General features: G+C 36.5%; 1 protein-coding gene across 4 annotated transcripts in view; it reads left to right on the top strand.

The window, feature by feature from the left end:
* Positions 1–17,966, top strand: part of SPAST (spastin) — a 36,020-nt gene that overhangs the window by 5,811 nt on the left and 12,243 nt on the right. For 2 of the 4 annotated variants that reach the window (XM_059832630.1, XM_059832622.1), the window contains exons 3-8: positions 74–157; positions 5,788–5,883; positions 13,067–13,254; positions 14,265–14,398; positions 14,705–14,798; positions 17,504–17,578. In XM_059832630.1, the coding sequence (XP_059688613.1) occupies positions 74–157; positions 5,788–5,883; positions 13,067–13,254; positions 14,265–14,398; positions 14,705–14,798; positions 17,504–17,578 (671 nt within the window). The remainder of the gene's footprint in view (positions 1–73; positions 158–5,787; positions 5,884–13,066; positions 13,255–14,264; positions 14,399–14,704; positions 14,799–17,503; positions 17,579–17,966) is intronic. The other 2 variants (XM_059832645.1, XM_059832637.1) reach the window with 1 other exon arrangement.

Below are 17,966 nucleotides of genomic sequence, written 5' to 3'. Positions count from 1 at the left end.
GGGTGTCAGTATTTTAGTACTTTAAAAAGTTAATTTGCCGAATTGTGTTTTAACATTCATTTTTCTTTGTAAGGTGATCAGTGTGAACGGGCTCGACGTCTGCAATCTAAAATGATGACAAATTTGGCAATGGCCAAGGATCGCTTGCAGCTTTTAGGTACCAGTTCCAATTCATGACGTTGGAAAGTTTGTCATTATTTGCACAACTTAATATAATGCATTCTTCTAAAATATTACTTTGGTTTTTAAAGTGAAGGATTCATTATCTGTGTAGGGTCTCTTAAGTTTGGTTTTTAGTTGAGAGTAAGTAATATTTGTTCAATGCTGTTGGTGGATTTTGAAATTGGAATCTCATGACCCACTTTGCTATGCCTTAAGAAATAGGTGTAAAAGTAACTGAGACTACTTTTTACTATAGCATGCTTGACTCATAAACTGAGGAAGTCTTGACTAACTCTTGTTGGAATTAGTTTAGGATTTCTGTGTTAGAACTGTAGTAAAACTTATGATACATTGCTGATAATGAGTGCTAAGTGTGCCTTCTCTAAGTGTAACTGCTTCATATTCTGTTAATTCTGCTGTCGCTTATGTAACAATTTTCCTGATCATTGGTATGTATTGTAATAATAATTCTTTAGCAGTATGTAGACTATAAGGTTGTGAAATCCTAATTCTCTTAATTTTTATCTAGTAGTGTTCTATTTTAAGACAGGCAGGTAAGATCAGTTCTTTTTGGAAGCATAGTGTTGTATAGTTTTAGCTTCATCAAAGTTAAGTGTTCTATATAAGCTCTTAGTGGACAGAGTAAAACAGGCAGAACTGGAAATAGCATCTTACTGTGCATGATAAACAGATAAAGATCCCCTCCATCAAGCAACAAACCCACAGCTTTGTGTAGTGCATCCTTTAAATTGAGAACTTCAGAAATGCTTTCAGTTCAGGCAGTAAAATGAAAATAAAGATTATTTTTTTTAAATTCCTTTTTACGGGAGAACTAACAAATGTACTTGAGTTTAACTTTCGTATCTGCAGCTTTGATCTTGCACTGTGTTGTTTTGAGTTCTACTAACTCCCCCTCCTAGGAGCATATAGAGCAGACAGGAAAACACATGTTCTTTTCTCCTCTTACACTTTGTGATTCTGTGGTCCTCACTGGTGATTGACAGGGAAGTTTTGACAACCACAAGAAAGTGAATCCCTTTTGTTTCCCTTGAGTTCCTGGTATCCTTAGTTCTTTTTGAAAAAAAAGCGAAGGGAACATGGGGTGAAAGAGGCTTCCTGGCTTCTGTGCTTTATTATGGGTGTTTGTCGGTAGAACCTTAGCATATGCAGAGAAGATATTTTCTACTCATTGGAATTAAAGGCTGACTCCTAGAGGTAATATAAACTAGGGAACAAAAGAGTGAAAGTGATTACATGCCAACAATCTTTGATAAGGTATGGCTTGTTGCTGACATCCTAATTAATTTCTTTAAAACATTTGCTGTTCTTTGAACCCTGGAGTAGCAATGTCTGTATTTTGTTGGTAGTGCTTCATCCTTGCTTGTGTTATTGTAGTAGCACTTGCAGTGTTGATAAGTGGCTTGCTTGCTGTGGTCTGATTTAAAAGATAAAAAGGGTAAACGTTGCAAAAAACCTAAAGTTGAAGTCAGGCTGGTACATTCATCTTGAATACCAGAATGGGTGATCCCATGCTATTTGTATTCTTCATTCAGAGTGCAGATTGAAAGGCAAACAGATAGAATAGTGTTTATTGCATAAGTTGATATCAAATACAATTTTATTTCATTTTAACTTTGAAATTATCAGAAGTTTAGTACTTTGTTCTACTTAGGTTCTTGTTCAGTTTGCACTAAGGATCTGCCTCAAACAATGTACCTGAGCAAAATTTGGATAGAAGGGAGCAAGTGAAGTCATCTGCCCTTTAGGAAAAAAAATATGTTGTTTGGAGAGATATTCCAATGGATTTAAATCCCTGCAAGCTTGATCATTATGGATCTATTTGAGTAATATTTGTTATACCATCTAACTAATTTTCAAGTATTGACAGCATCTGTTTTCATTACTTTGTATGTCATTTTACATGGGTTTTGTGGAAATTTAAGATAATCTAGAGTTGAATTGCATGTGCAATTCTAAACATAGCTTTTAGCTTGTTACTTAAAAACTTCCAAATATCTGTTTCTATAAGTGGTGTAGAGATGCTTTTGTAGTTGAACTAAACCTGAGGCTCTTGAAGCTCTTAAGGTTCAATAAAGTGATTTTTCCTATGAATCCAACTCTTAAGATCAAAGAGTAAGTGTTTTCCTCTAGCCCTGTGGAATTTCTCTATTTCTTAAGGGAGAATAGGCAAGTCCTTTATTGCATTAGCTGGCAGGATAAAACAGACTTTAAGTAGACAATGATATCAAATATTTCATCATGCTTGCTAGACAGAGATACCATTGCAGACTGCCTAGCTGAAATGCCATTCAGTCAAGCAAGTTACATTGGTAATACATAGAAGGTGAAAATTAAATCGTATGGATTATAACTGTCTCTTTAAAAGTTCTCAGTGCTTTGATATTTTTTTTTTTGAAGTGTGTTGGATCATCAACATTAAGCTGCCTGACACCACTGATGGGAATGTGATGTCTGATCACACTCATGTGTTATGACCATGTGTCATCACACCACTGATGCCTTTTAATGTTAGACCAAGAGGATGTAGATACTTACCTTGGATGATGGCTTTACTATTTTTACATCCTGTTTTCATCTTGAGTCTGAATTACTGTATCATGTTTTGTTTAAAGCTGTACTATGACACAGCCTGAAAGCTGAAGTTACTCCAGGTATGTTTCAGAGCACCTCAAGGTGACTCGATCACTTCGGCAGTCCAGTGACAATATAGAGTTGTGCTAGCTGTCAGGGGACTTTCAAGTTCTACCATTTGAATTGGTGGCGGCCCCTGTTTTTGACACAGTTTAGGGTGTGGTAGCTGTGCCATTATTTAGATGAATGGATAAATTTTGCTCTGATGGTCTTCATAGACCTGATCTCTCCTGGATGACTGATCACCCATATTAGAATCATTATATTTGCTATATTTAGAATCGCAGGAGGATACATAACACTCAGCAGTTTGCTGTTCCTAAAGATAGATAACCACCGTGTCCAGTGCAACACTAGTAAATTCTGACGCTATACATGTGTTGCACCAACCTATGTTCTTCCATTTCAGAGAGACTTTCTGTAGGGGGACAGATTTCTATCAGCACAAGTTGCTTTCTATGTACTATGTGTAGCTTCAGTATTTTGGTTGAAGGATGCACATGGCACATAATTCACGTATCTTTCATCAGTATTCTCTTTGGTAATAATTCTGCCCATGTAGAGATATGGGCTTCAATGGACACCTTTTCAGATTCTTCCACAGTCTTGGAGGTGATGGTGGTTTTGCTTCATGCTTGTGTTATAGGGTAATGGGGTTTTTATTAAAAATCAGTTACTTTGAACTCAAGGTCTAGTGTTGCCTAAGACAATGGCTGCAGTGGTGTTTATTTGGTAGATTTATGTCAACGTTGTATCATCAAGGAGAAATAATGAATGAGATTTACAGAAACGTTTTTTTCCCAATGTCTGGAGACATAGGGAGAAAGCATTTAAATGGAAGGTGATAGGGTGTCTTGTTAATTCCCTGGAGTAATATTTAATAGCTCTATTTTCATTACTCCAGAGGGCTCTACAGCTACACTGTCTCAAGAAAAGTGATATATTTGCTTTATGTAATTTTATATGCAATATTAAAATTATATGTTAATATGTAATGTGATGGGAAGACAGTGTGTGAATTGAAACTGGACAACAGTTGGATTATGTTTTTTTGTTGCAATTTTGGAGTTCCTGAATATGTGGAACTTGCCAAGCCATTGATAATTGTGGTAAAACCCCAGTCTCAAACTGTAGTGTTGAAGCAAATAGCATTTCCTGAATTCTTGCCCAAGCCAATTTATTTGATTATGGTCAGTCACTAGAAAGATTTTTTGTAAAGTTCAGAAATGTTCTCCAAAATGTAACTGATTTTCCAATATCTTACCAAGTCTATTAATGCTAATTTTGTTTCCTAAGCTTCTCTATGTACTTCCCATTCAGATTGCATTCACTGGGCAGGGAGTAGACCATTTTGCTCTCTCCTTCAGTAGTGCTACGCCCGCTAAAATAGTACACTGTGTTTGTGGTCAGTCATACTAAAAGGACTTTTCTTGGACTTCTTTAGAGGGAGGTTTCTTAGGGTAACTTCTTGCAAGTTACAAAGCTTGTGGTTGTTTGTAGGCTGTTCTTGTGTGACTAACATTTTTTTGGTTTACTGTATCTGACTCTTCAATGCTTTCAATTTAAAGCAAAGTAAACCCTGGGTGCACATACTAATCTTAGACATTAGCTTTTCATATTTGCCTATGGCTGCTAAGTTTTCACTCTAAACCGCATCTTGTTCAGTCTGGATATTATTATTAAACCATCACTTAAACTATTGGGTGTAAAGGTACTTTTCAGGGAAGCTAAGCAGTGACTGGTCAGGAGCAGGCAGACTAAGAGAGGAATGAAGCAGAAAGACTGGAAAAATATCTGCAATAGACAAAGAAGCAGAAGCAAGGAAGTGTTTATGCTTGTTGGTTGTACGATCTGCAAGCTCTGAATGGCAGTTCTTCCTCCAGTCAGGGTATTTATGATCTTTGCTGTGCACATTTTCAGTAGACTTCAGCTTCTTTTGCAGTATATGCTTTCATGTTGCCAGAGGACATTGCTCCTCTACTTGGCCATCTGTTTTCCTGCAGCTTCTTGGTACTGTTATCGCTTGGGGGAGACCAAAAAAAAGGGGGGGAGCGAGAGTGTGACAATGTATGCCTTGCATCCTTACAAACTGTGTTTTGTTTATACAAAAAAGGGGTGTGTATGTGAAATAAAGGTGAGAGAGGCTGTAAAGTGCCCCAAAAGTAAGGCGTAGAGGTTTAACTGCAGTGGAAAAAGCAGGAATGGCAGGTGAGCTGTGGAGAACAAATAGTCCTAAGACTTAATTATTGTTTTGTGTCATTTGCAGCCTTACACCTTTTTGAAATATGCTTTGGCTAGTTTATCATGACTTCTTAGAGTTAATTTCTTTCTCCTTAATCTTTAACTTTATAAAACTTGTATTCGGATGTTTCTGAAGTTAATCCTCTTAAAGAACGCAGCTTGCATGACAATTTTATTGACTTAATTTCAAGGCAATTATATTTCTAAATAGAGATCTAGAAAGACATCATCGTGATGTATATATGGTGTTTTGCTTGAACAGTTGAGGTTTCTGTAAAGTGTTGATTGGCTATTACTACTTGAGTGAAACATTTAATATGCAGGAAAGTGATGACTCCTTGCAGTTGGTCAAAAGTAACACCTTGGGGAGGACTTTCAGAAATGGGTTATCAACACAAATACTTTAGTAAATGAAGTTGAATGAATCCTGACCATTGCTTTTGGGAAGTAACTATAATCACTAGACTGGAAAGATTGTGGTAATTAACTTGGCCCTAAATGGCTAGTTTTAAAGCTGTTTTCAGTCATGCTCATACTGACAGAATTTTCTTACAAATTTGCTAAACATGTAGAATAGATAGAAATACTCCTTTTATCTTTGAAACCCTGTATTAAGTATAACAAAGCCAAACTTGACATTTGTGTGTTCAACATACATAAATTTTCTTGGTTCATTTTTATTTTTTGTTTATTTTGTCCTTTTTCCTCCCTCCCGCTCTGTCTACTATGTAGAGAAGCTGCAGGCAGTTTTGCAAATTTCCAAGCCGCAAATGGAGGTCTATAATGACAGTACTAACCTGGCATGCCGCAATGGACATCTCCAGTCAGGTGGGTTTGGTTTTACCAGCGCCTATTGAGGGGATGTCTCTCAGTTTCTGGTGTATTACAGGGAAAAGTATGCAATACTATGTTATGGCCCCACCAACTTTTAAAAAAATTGTTTTATATTTCTGTTTTTAAAGGCTTTCTATAAAATACATTTCATCCTTTCTATGGCTTTGACAACACTGTTTTATTTTGTAGTATTCAGTTCTCTCTTACAATGACTGTCCTAGAATCCAAAACTATTTACTAAGACAACGTTTTAGAAAATATTTCTCATGTTATATTCTTAAAGGAATTAATTTAAACCTGGTTTAGTGTCAAAGTCAATGTAGGATATGTAGGTTATATATTGTGCCTACATAAGCAGTTCTTCCTTTATGATACTGTGAGAGTGAATGTGCATTTGCATTAAGCTGTTTTAAATTTCAGGGTTTTTTACTCTGAGAAAGTGATACCAGATTAAAACAAGGGGGGGAAAAAACCCAGCTCTTGCTTTTTGTCAAAGAAGGTTGTTTTTATCCTTTCCCAGAAGACCGCACTAGGGATACTAAAATACCAGAAGTAAACTTGTTTGTCCATACACAAAGAGTAGTTACTGTGAGGTTTGTGAATTTTGTCTTAGGGGAATGTTTTAAGTCAGTAGTAAGCTGCTGTCCCAACTGTGATCTCAGCTGATAGTTTGTCCGGTAGACAATAATGAGGTTGAATAAAACAGAGAGCTAACATGCAATGGAATTCATAAAGCTTGTCTACTGAGTCAAGAGCACAATTCAGTTTTTCAGGTAACTAAACTTGAAACTTGGTGTAAACCACATGCTTTTGGGTTTTTGTTTGGGTTTTTTTTTTTGTTTAGCTCCATTTCTAGTCTGAAGTCATCTTACTGTTTGGTTTTATTTTTTCTAATGTATGAGAAGTTAAAGTAGTGGAACTATGTCATATTAGGCACCTTTAGATTACTGTATGTGTGGTATTTTTAACTGCATTTGTCAAAAAGATGTAGGTAAAATGTCTCTTCAGTATAAGTTCCTATGTAGATTGAGCTTGAGAACTCTTTACCTTAAATGATCCATTACACTCTTGACTTTTTACCTGGTTGGCTAGAGATTGAATGAACAAATATGTACATATACACACAAAAGTTGATAACATGCTCCATCTGATTCGATAGGAACAGCTTTTTCTTTAAACTCTTTATATGTTTTTGTACCTTTTTCTCAACATATCTCAGAATTGGATGCTGCAGGAGAAGGTTAGACTGAACTTTAACTCTTAAAACTGTTCATTTAGTTACTTAAATCTGTTGGTAACAAAGTATAGAATATCCATTGGCATCTACTGGAAATGAAGAAACATTTTGCCGGTTCTGTGGTAGGTGTTTTTATTTACAGAAATTCCTGTAGCAGAAGGTGGTCACTGTTGGTAAACTTGTGGAAATCGGTGTTGGTCAATTTACCCATTTGCAGTCATATTCCTGGTGATTTACAGAAGATGGATGACTGAACCACTTCTGCAGAACTGTGGAGGAAAGGGTAGCGAAAGAGCTGCAAAGGGCGGTGGTCTTCTGGGGATGCTTTTTTCTGAGAAAGTGCCTTCTGACTTTCTGAAAAGGAATGTGGGCTTTCATTTACCAGGCTCAGTGGGATCTGAGAAGAGACAGGAGGACTAAAGAGCAGGTCATAAAAAAAGAGTTAGGTACCAGGCATCTACTGATTACTTTGAACAAGACTTCAAGAGGCTTGTTCCATTTCCGTTTGCATTTACATTGCTGAAGGTAAACTTTAGATTAATTTACATTGTCGAAGGTAAACTTTAGATTCATGACTTCTGGAAGTTAGAGGTTTACCCAATGTACTGAACTTCTCCTGCAGCTGTAGGGTCCCTGATAGTACCAGGGAAGTCAGCCTATTAATTGATGTCTGAATTTCTTAATTGGCTGGTGCCTATGCTTGCATGCTCGCTCTTTCTCACACTCTGTCTCTGCTTTGGGGGTGTGGGGGGAGGGAGTCTTGTTTGTAAGAACATGTCGGTGCTACACTTCTTTCTTAAAAGTTCTTCCTTTATACATGTTGGAATAAAGATGGTATTTTCACATGGACAACTGCAGTCATTTAAAAACACAAAGTAGATGACAAATTCTTAGAAAACTGTACAAAATCAGCTTGCAGGCTACTTGAGGTAAGAGGACTGCTGTTACTGAGAAAGTAGAGGTACTGAGCCACAGGGCTCTGGCATAAGCTTCCTTTTTCTATGTACATAAAATATTACCTGTGCTGTTGCCTAATCAGGCTGGTCTTTTTAAAAGTCTAGGATTTTATGAAGTGCGAAACATGGTCATTCATAGTTTTAACACTAAGAAAGTGCCTTTTTGTTTGTTCTTTGGTCAAAAAGTGCTTTGCTTTCTTTCATTTGCCTTTAAAGGTCAAAGTCTTTAAAGATATTTTTGCTTCTTAATTGTCTGATATTCTATTCTCACAGCTATACTGCACATTTTTGTATTTCCAAAATGTTACTGATCTGAGATTCTTCCTTCTTTCAAGATACTATGTGTCAGCCTTTCAGACCAATTTACTTGATTCTAGCAGAAATGGCTACCTATCCCTGTCTTCCTCATTCATAGATCCCTAACTTACCTGAATAGCTAGAGATTTTTCTTGAAAATTTGTGATAGATTTTATGATGAGGTTTTAGAAGACAGCATTACTCACCTGCCCTTCAGTTGCAGAAGGCTACGCAGTAACTTGTCTTAAGAGTAATAACAAGTAGCCTTGACCCAAAACTTTATTTTGAAATACATATTTATGGTTTAATATCAATCACTCTTGTTCTCATAGCAGTCTTAAATTGGATGTAAAACAATGTAGCTGTATTTTTTTTTTCTCAGACATGCGTGTTTTCCTTTGCATTGTGGGTTGTTGTTTTTTGTTTTTGAACTAGCTTGGGAAGGAGATGATGCCAGTCTTGCCAAAGGCAGTGTTTGAGTTTTATGAACTTATTTACTGAGCATACAATACGGATAGTATTACAGTAATTCCAGTGTACCATTTTACATTTAACGTGTAAATCTCAGCATGATGCACGATCAGAGAAAGCATTAAATTTCTCTTTCTTACCACAACATTAGCACTGTGCAGGTAGCTAGTATTTTATCTCAGTTTTCACTTGGATGGATTTGCTGTGGCATGCCTTTAATATTAGGCATATATTGGCAATGTTTTTCAAGTTGCAAAAATTCTGCTCTTGTTACTAAGTTTTTTAAGGCATCTCCTAAGTAGAACAAGTAGCAATAAGATCATTTTTAACACCATAATTTGGCAACAGTAGATCTTTGACTGACAAGGCTCTGTCAATTCAGAAAGGAGAACAAACTGTGTCCCTGATCTGTGTAGCTGTGCTACCTACCATTCGAAACATGGAACAGGTCCTTGTTAGTTGCTGAAGTTTTCAATTAGGTAGTTTTTATTACTTGAATGTACCTACTTGAAAAATGTGAATATAATTTTTGAAGGAATTACTATTTTGGGGGCTATTGTGAATGCTGATCCTGAATAACTATCAGTCTTGCAATTGCTGCGTGCATTTTGCTATGCAATATATGCAGAAAATGTATAGCTAAGCAGTTTTTTGTTTTGGTTTGTTTTTTTAATAAAACTACATACATAAAGTTACAGACAATTCTAGACTGGTGAATTTTTTTTCCAGCCTGGGGTCCACAGACCACATATAATAACTTCTCTTAATCACTTTATATCAGTTATCCATAGGTATACATAAGGAATTTCTGAGGAATGTTCTCTGATTTTTAAGGTTTCACAACTAAAGGCTGGAAACTGTTCTGCAATACTGGAACTGCTGCTGCTAATTTTAGTTTAAACTTCTTTTTTTGGTTGCTTAAGAAGTTATGAAACAGCAGAAACTTGTTTATTAAGATGTGCCTTAATCTGGTTTAGATGTACAAAAGAAAATATAATTGGTTTGCTTTTTAGAAATACAAAGCACGCTGTTATCTTTATTAAATAAATAAGCTAGAGCTGCATGTTTCCCAGATTGTTTCTGTTTCCAGGTGTGTAGTATAATCAAGCTTCTCTTAAAGTTGTTCAAACATATCCTTACTTCACTTTACCTTTAAAAACAGTTAAACATAATAAATGCATTTTAACATTTATTTCTGTAAGGGAGTCTGAAATTGGGCACCTGTGTCTGCAGCTTATCACAATTTCACCAATAGAAAACCTCAGACAAAATTTTGCTCCTTGCTTGTTCATAATTTGTTTGCTGTGTATATATTTGGATGACGGATTAAAATTGCAGGGATGCTTTCAGGACCAGATAGTTATTATTTTTGTATGATCTAGTGGCATTAGCTTGGAGCTTTGAAGTAAATTATTCTGTCCAGTCAAGAATTAGAGAGTAAAATCAAAATGATCAAGCCCCTATTACTATCCTAGAAGTATAGATGAAGTAGACAATCAAATTGTTCAGTGTTTCAAATACAGCTGAAAAAACACCATGGTTCTGTCTTTGTGATTAGAACATATTTTGGGCACTTCCTTACTGTTTTATAGAGAACAGTGAAACATTTGGCAAAAGGCTGCTGGAGATACTACAAAGGTTTTAAGGTCACTTGCAGCATATTTTCCATCTTTCAGCAGATGACAAATACAAATGGGTAAGAAATGTGTTTCGGCATTTTGCATTTGTTACAGCAAAGTACGTATTTTACATAATGAAATAATAGGGGCTGTCAGTCTGACAAGAGACATACATGTGCTCTTTATCCTTCAGAAATAGGTAGATTTTAGATAAACTGTAATTCTGAAAAATTTGATCACATTTTTATTTGCCTCTTCAATGAAAACTTGTATATAAAACTAAGTTTCCCTCTGGAGTTGACAGTGAACAACTGTGTTCAAGACTAGTTCATCAGTGCTTCTTTCTGTGCTACTCATCAGGACTGACCATAGAACATATGTAAACTTAGTGGTCTTGATTCCTGGAAGTACAGCTAGAGTAAATCATAATTTGTATGTAAACCTCTTTTCCCTTCCCTGCCCCCATATTTCCAGCTTCCTGAAATACTCCTTACCTGTGTAATTTTATGATACTCAAAATTGCAGTGTGTGTGCATTGTTCTCAATAGATGGGAGTAGTTCTGGGAAAATGTGATGATTGAGCACCATGTTAGGGTGAAGGAGGTGGAGAAAAACTGCTTGAGCTTTTTGAAGCCTTCTCATGTTGACTTCAAGCCAGCTGTGCAAATGAGGCTGAAGGAAAAAAAACAACAAACAACCAAACTATGTGCCACCTTTTGATTAAGTTGGACCAGTCAAAGTGTTGAGTAGCTAGGTTTTTTAATAGATTCATATACTGCTTTTTGAACTTGAAAGTTACTAAGTATGCCTAATTTTGAAGAGTTTTTAACTTAGAAATTCCTGTGCAGGAATGACTAAGCTCTGGATCTGTATGTGATTTAATCAGTGGCCAGTTTTGTTTTAGTTTGGGGTTTTTTTTGTTGTTGTTTTTCGGTTTTGTTTTTTTAATAGAAATATCTTACAGTTAAATGTAGTTAATTATATTCTTCAAGTTCCCTTGTTTTTTGCATGTTGATACATCTGCATTGTTTATGATGGCTCGTGCAGAGTTTCTGTAACTCTTAAACTTAAACTTAAAATTTGTGACTGAAGAAAGGCTTTAGAAGCTTCTTAGCCAAGTAGCTCAACACATGGATAACTGCAGGCTGTGTAAAGATTTGCTCCTGGTAGCATGCAAGACTTTTGTGTCTAAAGAGGTTGAGAACACGGTAGTAATTAATTGATCCTTCCATGACACTGTTTCACTGAAGTGTTCTTATCTGAATTCTTTAAGCACAACATTCAAAATTGTGAGGCTTTCTACTTAAAGTATTTTTCACTGAACTGCAATACTGTAAATTAAAAATTCTTCATAGAGTCATTAACTACCAAAAAAATCAGTTTCTTGGCCTATTGCTTAAGACTAATGAGTCAAACTGAGTTGCAGATTTCTAAAATGTTAGATTTCAGCTGCGAGTTTCTTCACTGTCTTGAGCTTCTTTACCTCTGACGCCATATTTCTCTTATCTAATCAAAAGGCTCCTTAATTCTTTTAAAAGGATACAAAATAAGGCAGTATTTACAGTTTCCATCACAGACAACAGTACTGTACTAGACAGCTCCCAGTACTGTATTCCCACCACAACCCCCCCCGCATCTGATGCTGTGCTCTAATCATTAACCAGCCTGACCAACCTGCATGCTTGCTGTAGCACGTTCTTACCTCTTAGTCTCTGTATTGATGTTTTACACTTGCCGTTTCTGTGCCAAGGAACCTTATTTTATTGTGTATCCCATACAGAGAATGTAGAAATCAAGTGCTATTTCACTTACTCTGGACCAAAATGGTCTTCTGTAGTTTAACCACCTGTGGCCAAGATGTTAAGTTTTATCTGTCCCCTAATTTGAGATCTTCCTGCTCTGTCATGGAGGTGAGTTAGAGTAAGTGTGAACGGAATCTGTGGTGGTGTTTGAATTCAGTGGTATAGTATTTTAAGACTTAATTTTAAACGTAGGAAGGTAAGCTGCTTCAGAGATGTCCATTCAGAATTTACTTAGACACCTTGAGATTCCTGAAGTGAAACAAAGTTGTAAGAAAAAGCTTGCAGGTATAACTGTTTTGGTTTTCCCAAATTAAAGTGCCTTGGTGAAGCTTCTGTGTGGAAGGTGCTAGATAGTGTTAGCTAGCATTCAAAGTAACTAGCTTGCTAACATCACTTAAGGAATGTATGCTCTGAATCTAATGGCTTGAAATTTGGGGATTATTATAATGATTATTTTTAGGAGTTCTTGGGGAGGAAAATCTTCTGGCTGGTGTTCTGTCTTCTTCTGTCTTAAGGAATAGATGGTGTTCTTCCCTTGTTACAGGATTTAGCAATCTCCAGCTTTTCTAAGATGGCTAACTAGTGTTGGTTTTGAGAGCTCCTAAAAATTAAAAACTTAACTTTAGGAGAAAGCTACAGTTAATATCCCCTTAAAAGTACTAAACCTCTTTAAAGCCTTGTATTATTCTGCTGTAATACTGTATTATGTATGTCAACAATACTATCTTCAAGTTAGAATTGATGGTAAAAGTATGACTGCTGAAAATGTTCTCATGGCATTGGTTTTCTTTATAGAAAGTGGAGCAGTTCCAAAAAAGAAGGATCCCTTAACACACACGAGTAATTCCCTTCCTCGTTCAAAAACTGTTGCAAAAAGTGGATCCACAGGCCTCTCAGGTCACCATAGAACACCTAGCTACAGTGGGATATCAACTTCTTCTGTGTCTAGACCAGGACCTAATCCTGCAGCTTCAACTCATAAGGTATGGTAAGGATAAATATAGCAGTATACACTTGGAAAGTCAGTGTAAATTCCAGAACAAACTTTGGATTTACTGCTTTTATTGCAGTGTGGTAGTAGCAGAAAGTTTTTGGGGAAAAAACCCTAAACCCCTAAATTTTTTGGGCAAGCCTCTTGAGCTAGGCTGCAGAGTGGATTTTAGAAATCGGGAGGCATTGGGCAAATGGATTTTAATTATGATTGCAGTAATAAATGATAATACTTTTTTGAAAATTGCATGGGAAACTGAGGGAAGCTTACCTAGGAGAAAAAGAAATGCTACTCCCAGTATGTAAAAGATGGAGGAAAAAACCCCTGTTACTTCAGAACTCCAGATTTTTCCCCCCACATGTTCCTTCTCTTCCAAAGCATGCATGCACAGGTTGTATTGCAATCACATTGTAAAGCAAATTATGATTAGATTGTGACTGAAATACAAAAGTAAGTCCTATACTAATAAGACACAATAATGCTGCATTTCTTTTGACTCATCTCTTTCCCTTCCATCTTTATCTTCCCCCTGCAACTCTCACAGTAAAGTAGAATAAAGAGCAGAATGGACAGAACATAAATGTAGCTAAGCATTATTGCTGCTATAATAAAAAAGCTTTTAAGTGGCCTGTTAGCGAAGTATGACAGCAGTAGAAATTCTTGCCTATAGGTATTGAGAATCTGAAGCAGTTTGTGATGCTCTGCTTCTAGACTATGCTGGTGGAAAATACTGTAGTTAAATATAATGAATGATCTTAAAAAAAAAAAAAAAAATCCCCAAACCAAAGTCAAACCAAAAAAACCCTCCACTGGAGCCTAATATGTTCTACCTGTGACTGAATATGATAGTATGATTTGTAGCAAAATACAGCATCAGAATATCTGGTTTGTGTTAAAGTATCAGGTTTTACTGGAGCATATGAAGTGTAAAAGTAATTTTGTTCATAGTATGCTTTAAAAGTACCAAGTTGGGGTTTTTTTTTGTTCCCCTCATCCCTCCAGGCTGCTCCTAAAAATAGCAGAACAAATAAGCCTTCTACTCCTACCACTGCTCCTCGAAAAAAGAAGGACTTGAAGATATTTAGAAATGTGGACAGTAATCTTGCTAATCTTATCCTGAATGAAATTGTTGATAGGTAAGTCTGAAGAAAAGTAGGCTTTTCAATGCAGAAACCAGGTTTTTGTTCAGTACGGTCTTGGTCCACTTTGAATGAAAATTAGTGCTTTTTGTTTGTTTTGGGTTTTTTTTGTTTTGTTGTTACTTTGGCAAAAGGATGAAAAGTCAAATCAGAAATGCTTATCTTTTTAAATGCTTAGCAGTATAAGTTATAGATTTCCTCAAAAGGGTTCTGTATAAATAGTCAAATGCATTAAATTAGTCAGCTGCAGCTGAAAAAGAGTATCTCATTGTTAGACTAATTAGTATTCCATTTCTCTGTTAGTGGGCCAGCTGTCAAATTTGATGATATCGCAGGGCAGGAACTGGCTAAACAAGCTTTGCAAGAAATTGTTATCCTTCCTTCTCTTAGACCTGAGGTAAGCAACTGGGTTTTGTTATCACCCTGTCACAGAACCAAAGAAATGTATTGTGCTTCACACATGAAGTGGTGATTCTTGAATCCTGTCTTTACTGATTATGATTGCTATCGATAGCTGTGTGGTGATAGCTGTCTTGGAAAAGGAGAATGAAGAATTTGTGTTAAAATACTACCATGAAGTTCCTCGTCTTCTGGTTAGCCAATGTTGGAGAAAGTGACTGAGGCAGTAGCTTAGAAAAGGCCCCCAAAACAAAACCAAAAAAAACCCCCAGAAAACCACAAACCCCTAAAAAACCAAAACAAAAAACCCCCCCAAAAATCCTGAAAATTAATGAGGCTGTCTGTTCCAGATAGCTATAGCTGTGTGTCCAGCCCTATATAGACATGTAAAGGACAAAGCCCATAACTGGAAGAGTGAAACAAATGAAGTTTGTATAGGTAAATTAAGTCATGACACTATCTGATTTGAAAAATGTTAAATTGGTATTGTGGTCATATTCTCTGTGTGGATGTTGGTTAGACATGCTGAATAGTCTATGCACAGCAGGAGAGGGTGCAAAGAAGTAGTAGTAGTGAGCAAGCAAGTACACTGAGTTGTGTGACATTTGAGGGCAGATTTCCTCTTTACTTGGCTGGAAATTGGTCATTTAGGCTTTTATTTTATTTATCATAGGTGGTACCTCAAGTACTGTGACTGCTTAGATTCAGGTCTGGGCTATATACTACTGGAATTTTCTGAGCCACTTTTTAAAAAAATTAAATTGGTCATTTTCTAAAGCTGGACTTGCTAAAAGTTGCTGGATTCTTGCAGAAGTTGCATGCAATGATTTACTACAGTGCTGATTATTCAAGCAAAATTGCTCTTTGTGTTTGCTTGTGAGTCTCTTGTCACATTGATGGGTGACCGGAGTTGCTCTGTGGTCTTCCTCTGTCCTTTAATGCAGTTTCTGGTTTTGAAGTGTCACGGGGAAGAAACCCTAAACCTGGCATAGCATCATAGGAATACTAGCCCTGAGGAGAACAAAGCTTTGTCATCAAATTTGCATGCTCTGGTGTTCTTATGCAGAAGGAAAATGTCATTGTACTGTCTCTGTTATTACAGTGCTTTAGTATGTCAAGTTTGTTGTTCAGTAGCACTAATACAATGAGCTGAGTGGGAAGGACTTTGAGATGTGAGACTTGAAATAGTTATGACTCTTTTCCAATAACAGGTGATATTTTCAATAAGGTTGTCTTTGTATTGCTGTATCTAGCAATGGGCCTGACCTTGGTGTAGGTTGAGATATAACAAGGACAGAGAATCCTGTGAATTTTTAAATGTCCCTTGGAAGAAAAGAGGTTGGTTTTATTTCTTGTAAATTAACATGGTAGCTGTGGCAACTATAGGGTAATATTCAGTAAATTAAATACTACTTCAGTTTTAACCCTAATGAGTTTTGAACTCAAATTCATATTTAAACAAGCCAATTAATGGTATTTTTGTAGGAGAGCAAGAGTTGAGGTGAATAAACAGAAAACACTGCCTGCAACCATTTTAGCAGTAAGGTGCTAATAAAATGGTAGCAATTCGTTCAGACCATGTTTAGTATGATTAGCCTGTTAACAAAAACTTTAAAAGCTTAGTGTGTCTCAGTGCTAAAAGGAAGTTGCAGCTGAACTGTGTAGGTGATGATCAAGGTGAGGGAGAGTTGTAGATTTGGTCTGGACTATCTGAAAATGGTGGAACTCCCAAAGAATGATTCCAAACAGAAGTCAGGCAAGAGATGCACATAGTGGTGTGCAGCATGGAAAGCAGAAACACTCAAGGAATGTAATTATCCAGGTTAAAACGCTGCAATAAGTTTGTAACATAGGTACTATGGATACTGTGGAAAGGAGTGCCTGCCAACAGTGGTGTTTAGACGTGGTGTGTGTATATATAAGAGACTCCCTACTATCCCTTTTGGTTGTTTGTTGGAATTATTGGAAGCTGGAATGGAGGCGTGAGTGTGAAACCAAAAAAAGGCACTCTTTAAACTCTTGAGGAAAGTGGTAAAGACAGTGCTGGGGAAAACAGGCTACAGGAATAACAAAAAGAGATGTACTTTATGAGAATTTGTAGATTTGCTTGCTGTGATGCTGCATATGATGGGTGCAATTTTATAGTGTAGGAAAGATTAATCCAATGCAAAGGGAGAGAGAGGAGATTATTATCAGTAGCATTTAGAGAGAGTAGGTGGTTGTTGAATAATGTTTTAAATAGTTTCGGTCAAAGCTTGTCTTCTCAAGTTTTGTTTAATTAAAAAAAAAAAAGAGAAAGATGAAGGGGTTCTTCCACATGGAGTTAGTAGGAACATTGCTTTAACTTTCCTACTACCCACCTACATTCTGCCCTTTTTAAATGGAATTAATGCTTTAAACTTGTTAGGCTGGTCTGCCTGGAGGAAAGCGTTACTGCCTTTTATACTGCTTTCACAGTGTGTCTATGCAGAGAACGATCATAATGTAACTTAACTGTTGTGTGGGAAACAATAGTGACATGCATTAGGTCAAGTTACTAATGGAATGTAGTTCTCTTAAAAACCTGTACTGTTGTAGCACTGCTGCTATTGGTACCACTGCTAGCCAGTGAGCCATTCCTCAATCTTAAACCATTTTCTTGTGGAGGTAGATCAACATTTTCTTTGAGTCTTTGAAGGTAACTTACGATGATGTACTTCTCAGTTATTTACAGGACTTAGAGCTCCTGCACGTGGATTATTGCTGTTCGGCCCACCAGGAAATGGGAAGACAATGTTGGTGAGAAAATTACTTCATGCATGAATTAGTGGGCTTAAAATGTAACCATGAGGGGTGGCTTTCAGTTTGGGTGTTGTAGTAATAAACTGTATATTCTTCCTGGATATAATTTAATACAAAAATGCTAAATTGTTCTTAACTATGGATTTTGTGGCGGAGGGAGTTGCTAAACTGTTCTCTATTTAATTCTCTTCAATATCACAAGTAATATTGTAAAACTTAAACTAGCAAGTCCAAGTTTCATTTTCAAAGAGATTAAAGGTAACATGGTTAATTGTATACAGCAGTGATTAATCACAAATGGTCTGCTCTCCACTAAAATACACTAGAAGTGCATTTTGGAAATGGGGAAGGAGCACAGTAGCAAGGAAAGGGTTTGTCTGACTTC

This window comes from Gavia stellata, chromosome 2 (assembly GCF_030936135.1).
Source record: "Gavia stellata isolate bGavSte3 chromosome 2, bGavSte3.hap2, whole genome shotgun sequence".
NCBI lineage: Eukaryota > Metazoa > Chordata > Aves > Gaviiformes > Gaviidae > Gavia > Gavia stellata.
This window is presented reverse-complemented; position numbering and strand designations above follow the sequence as displayed.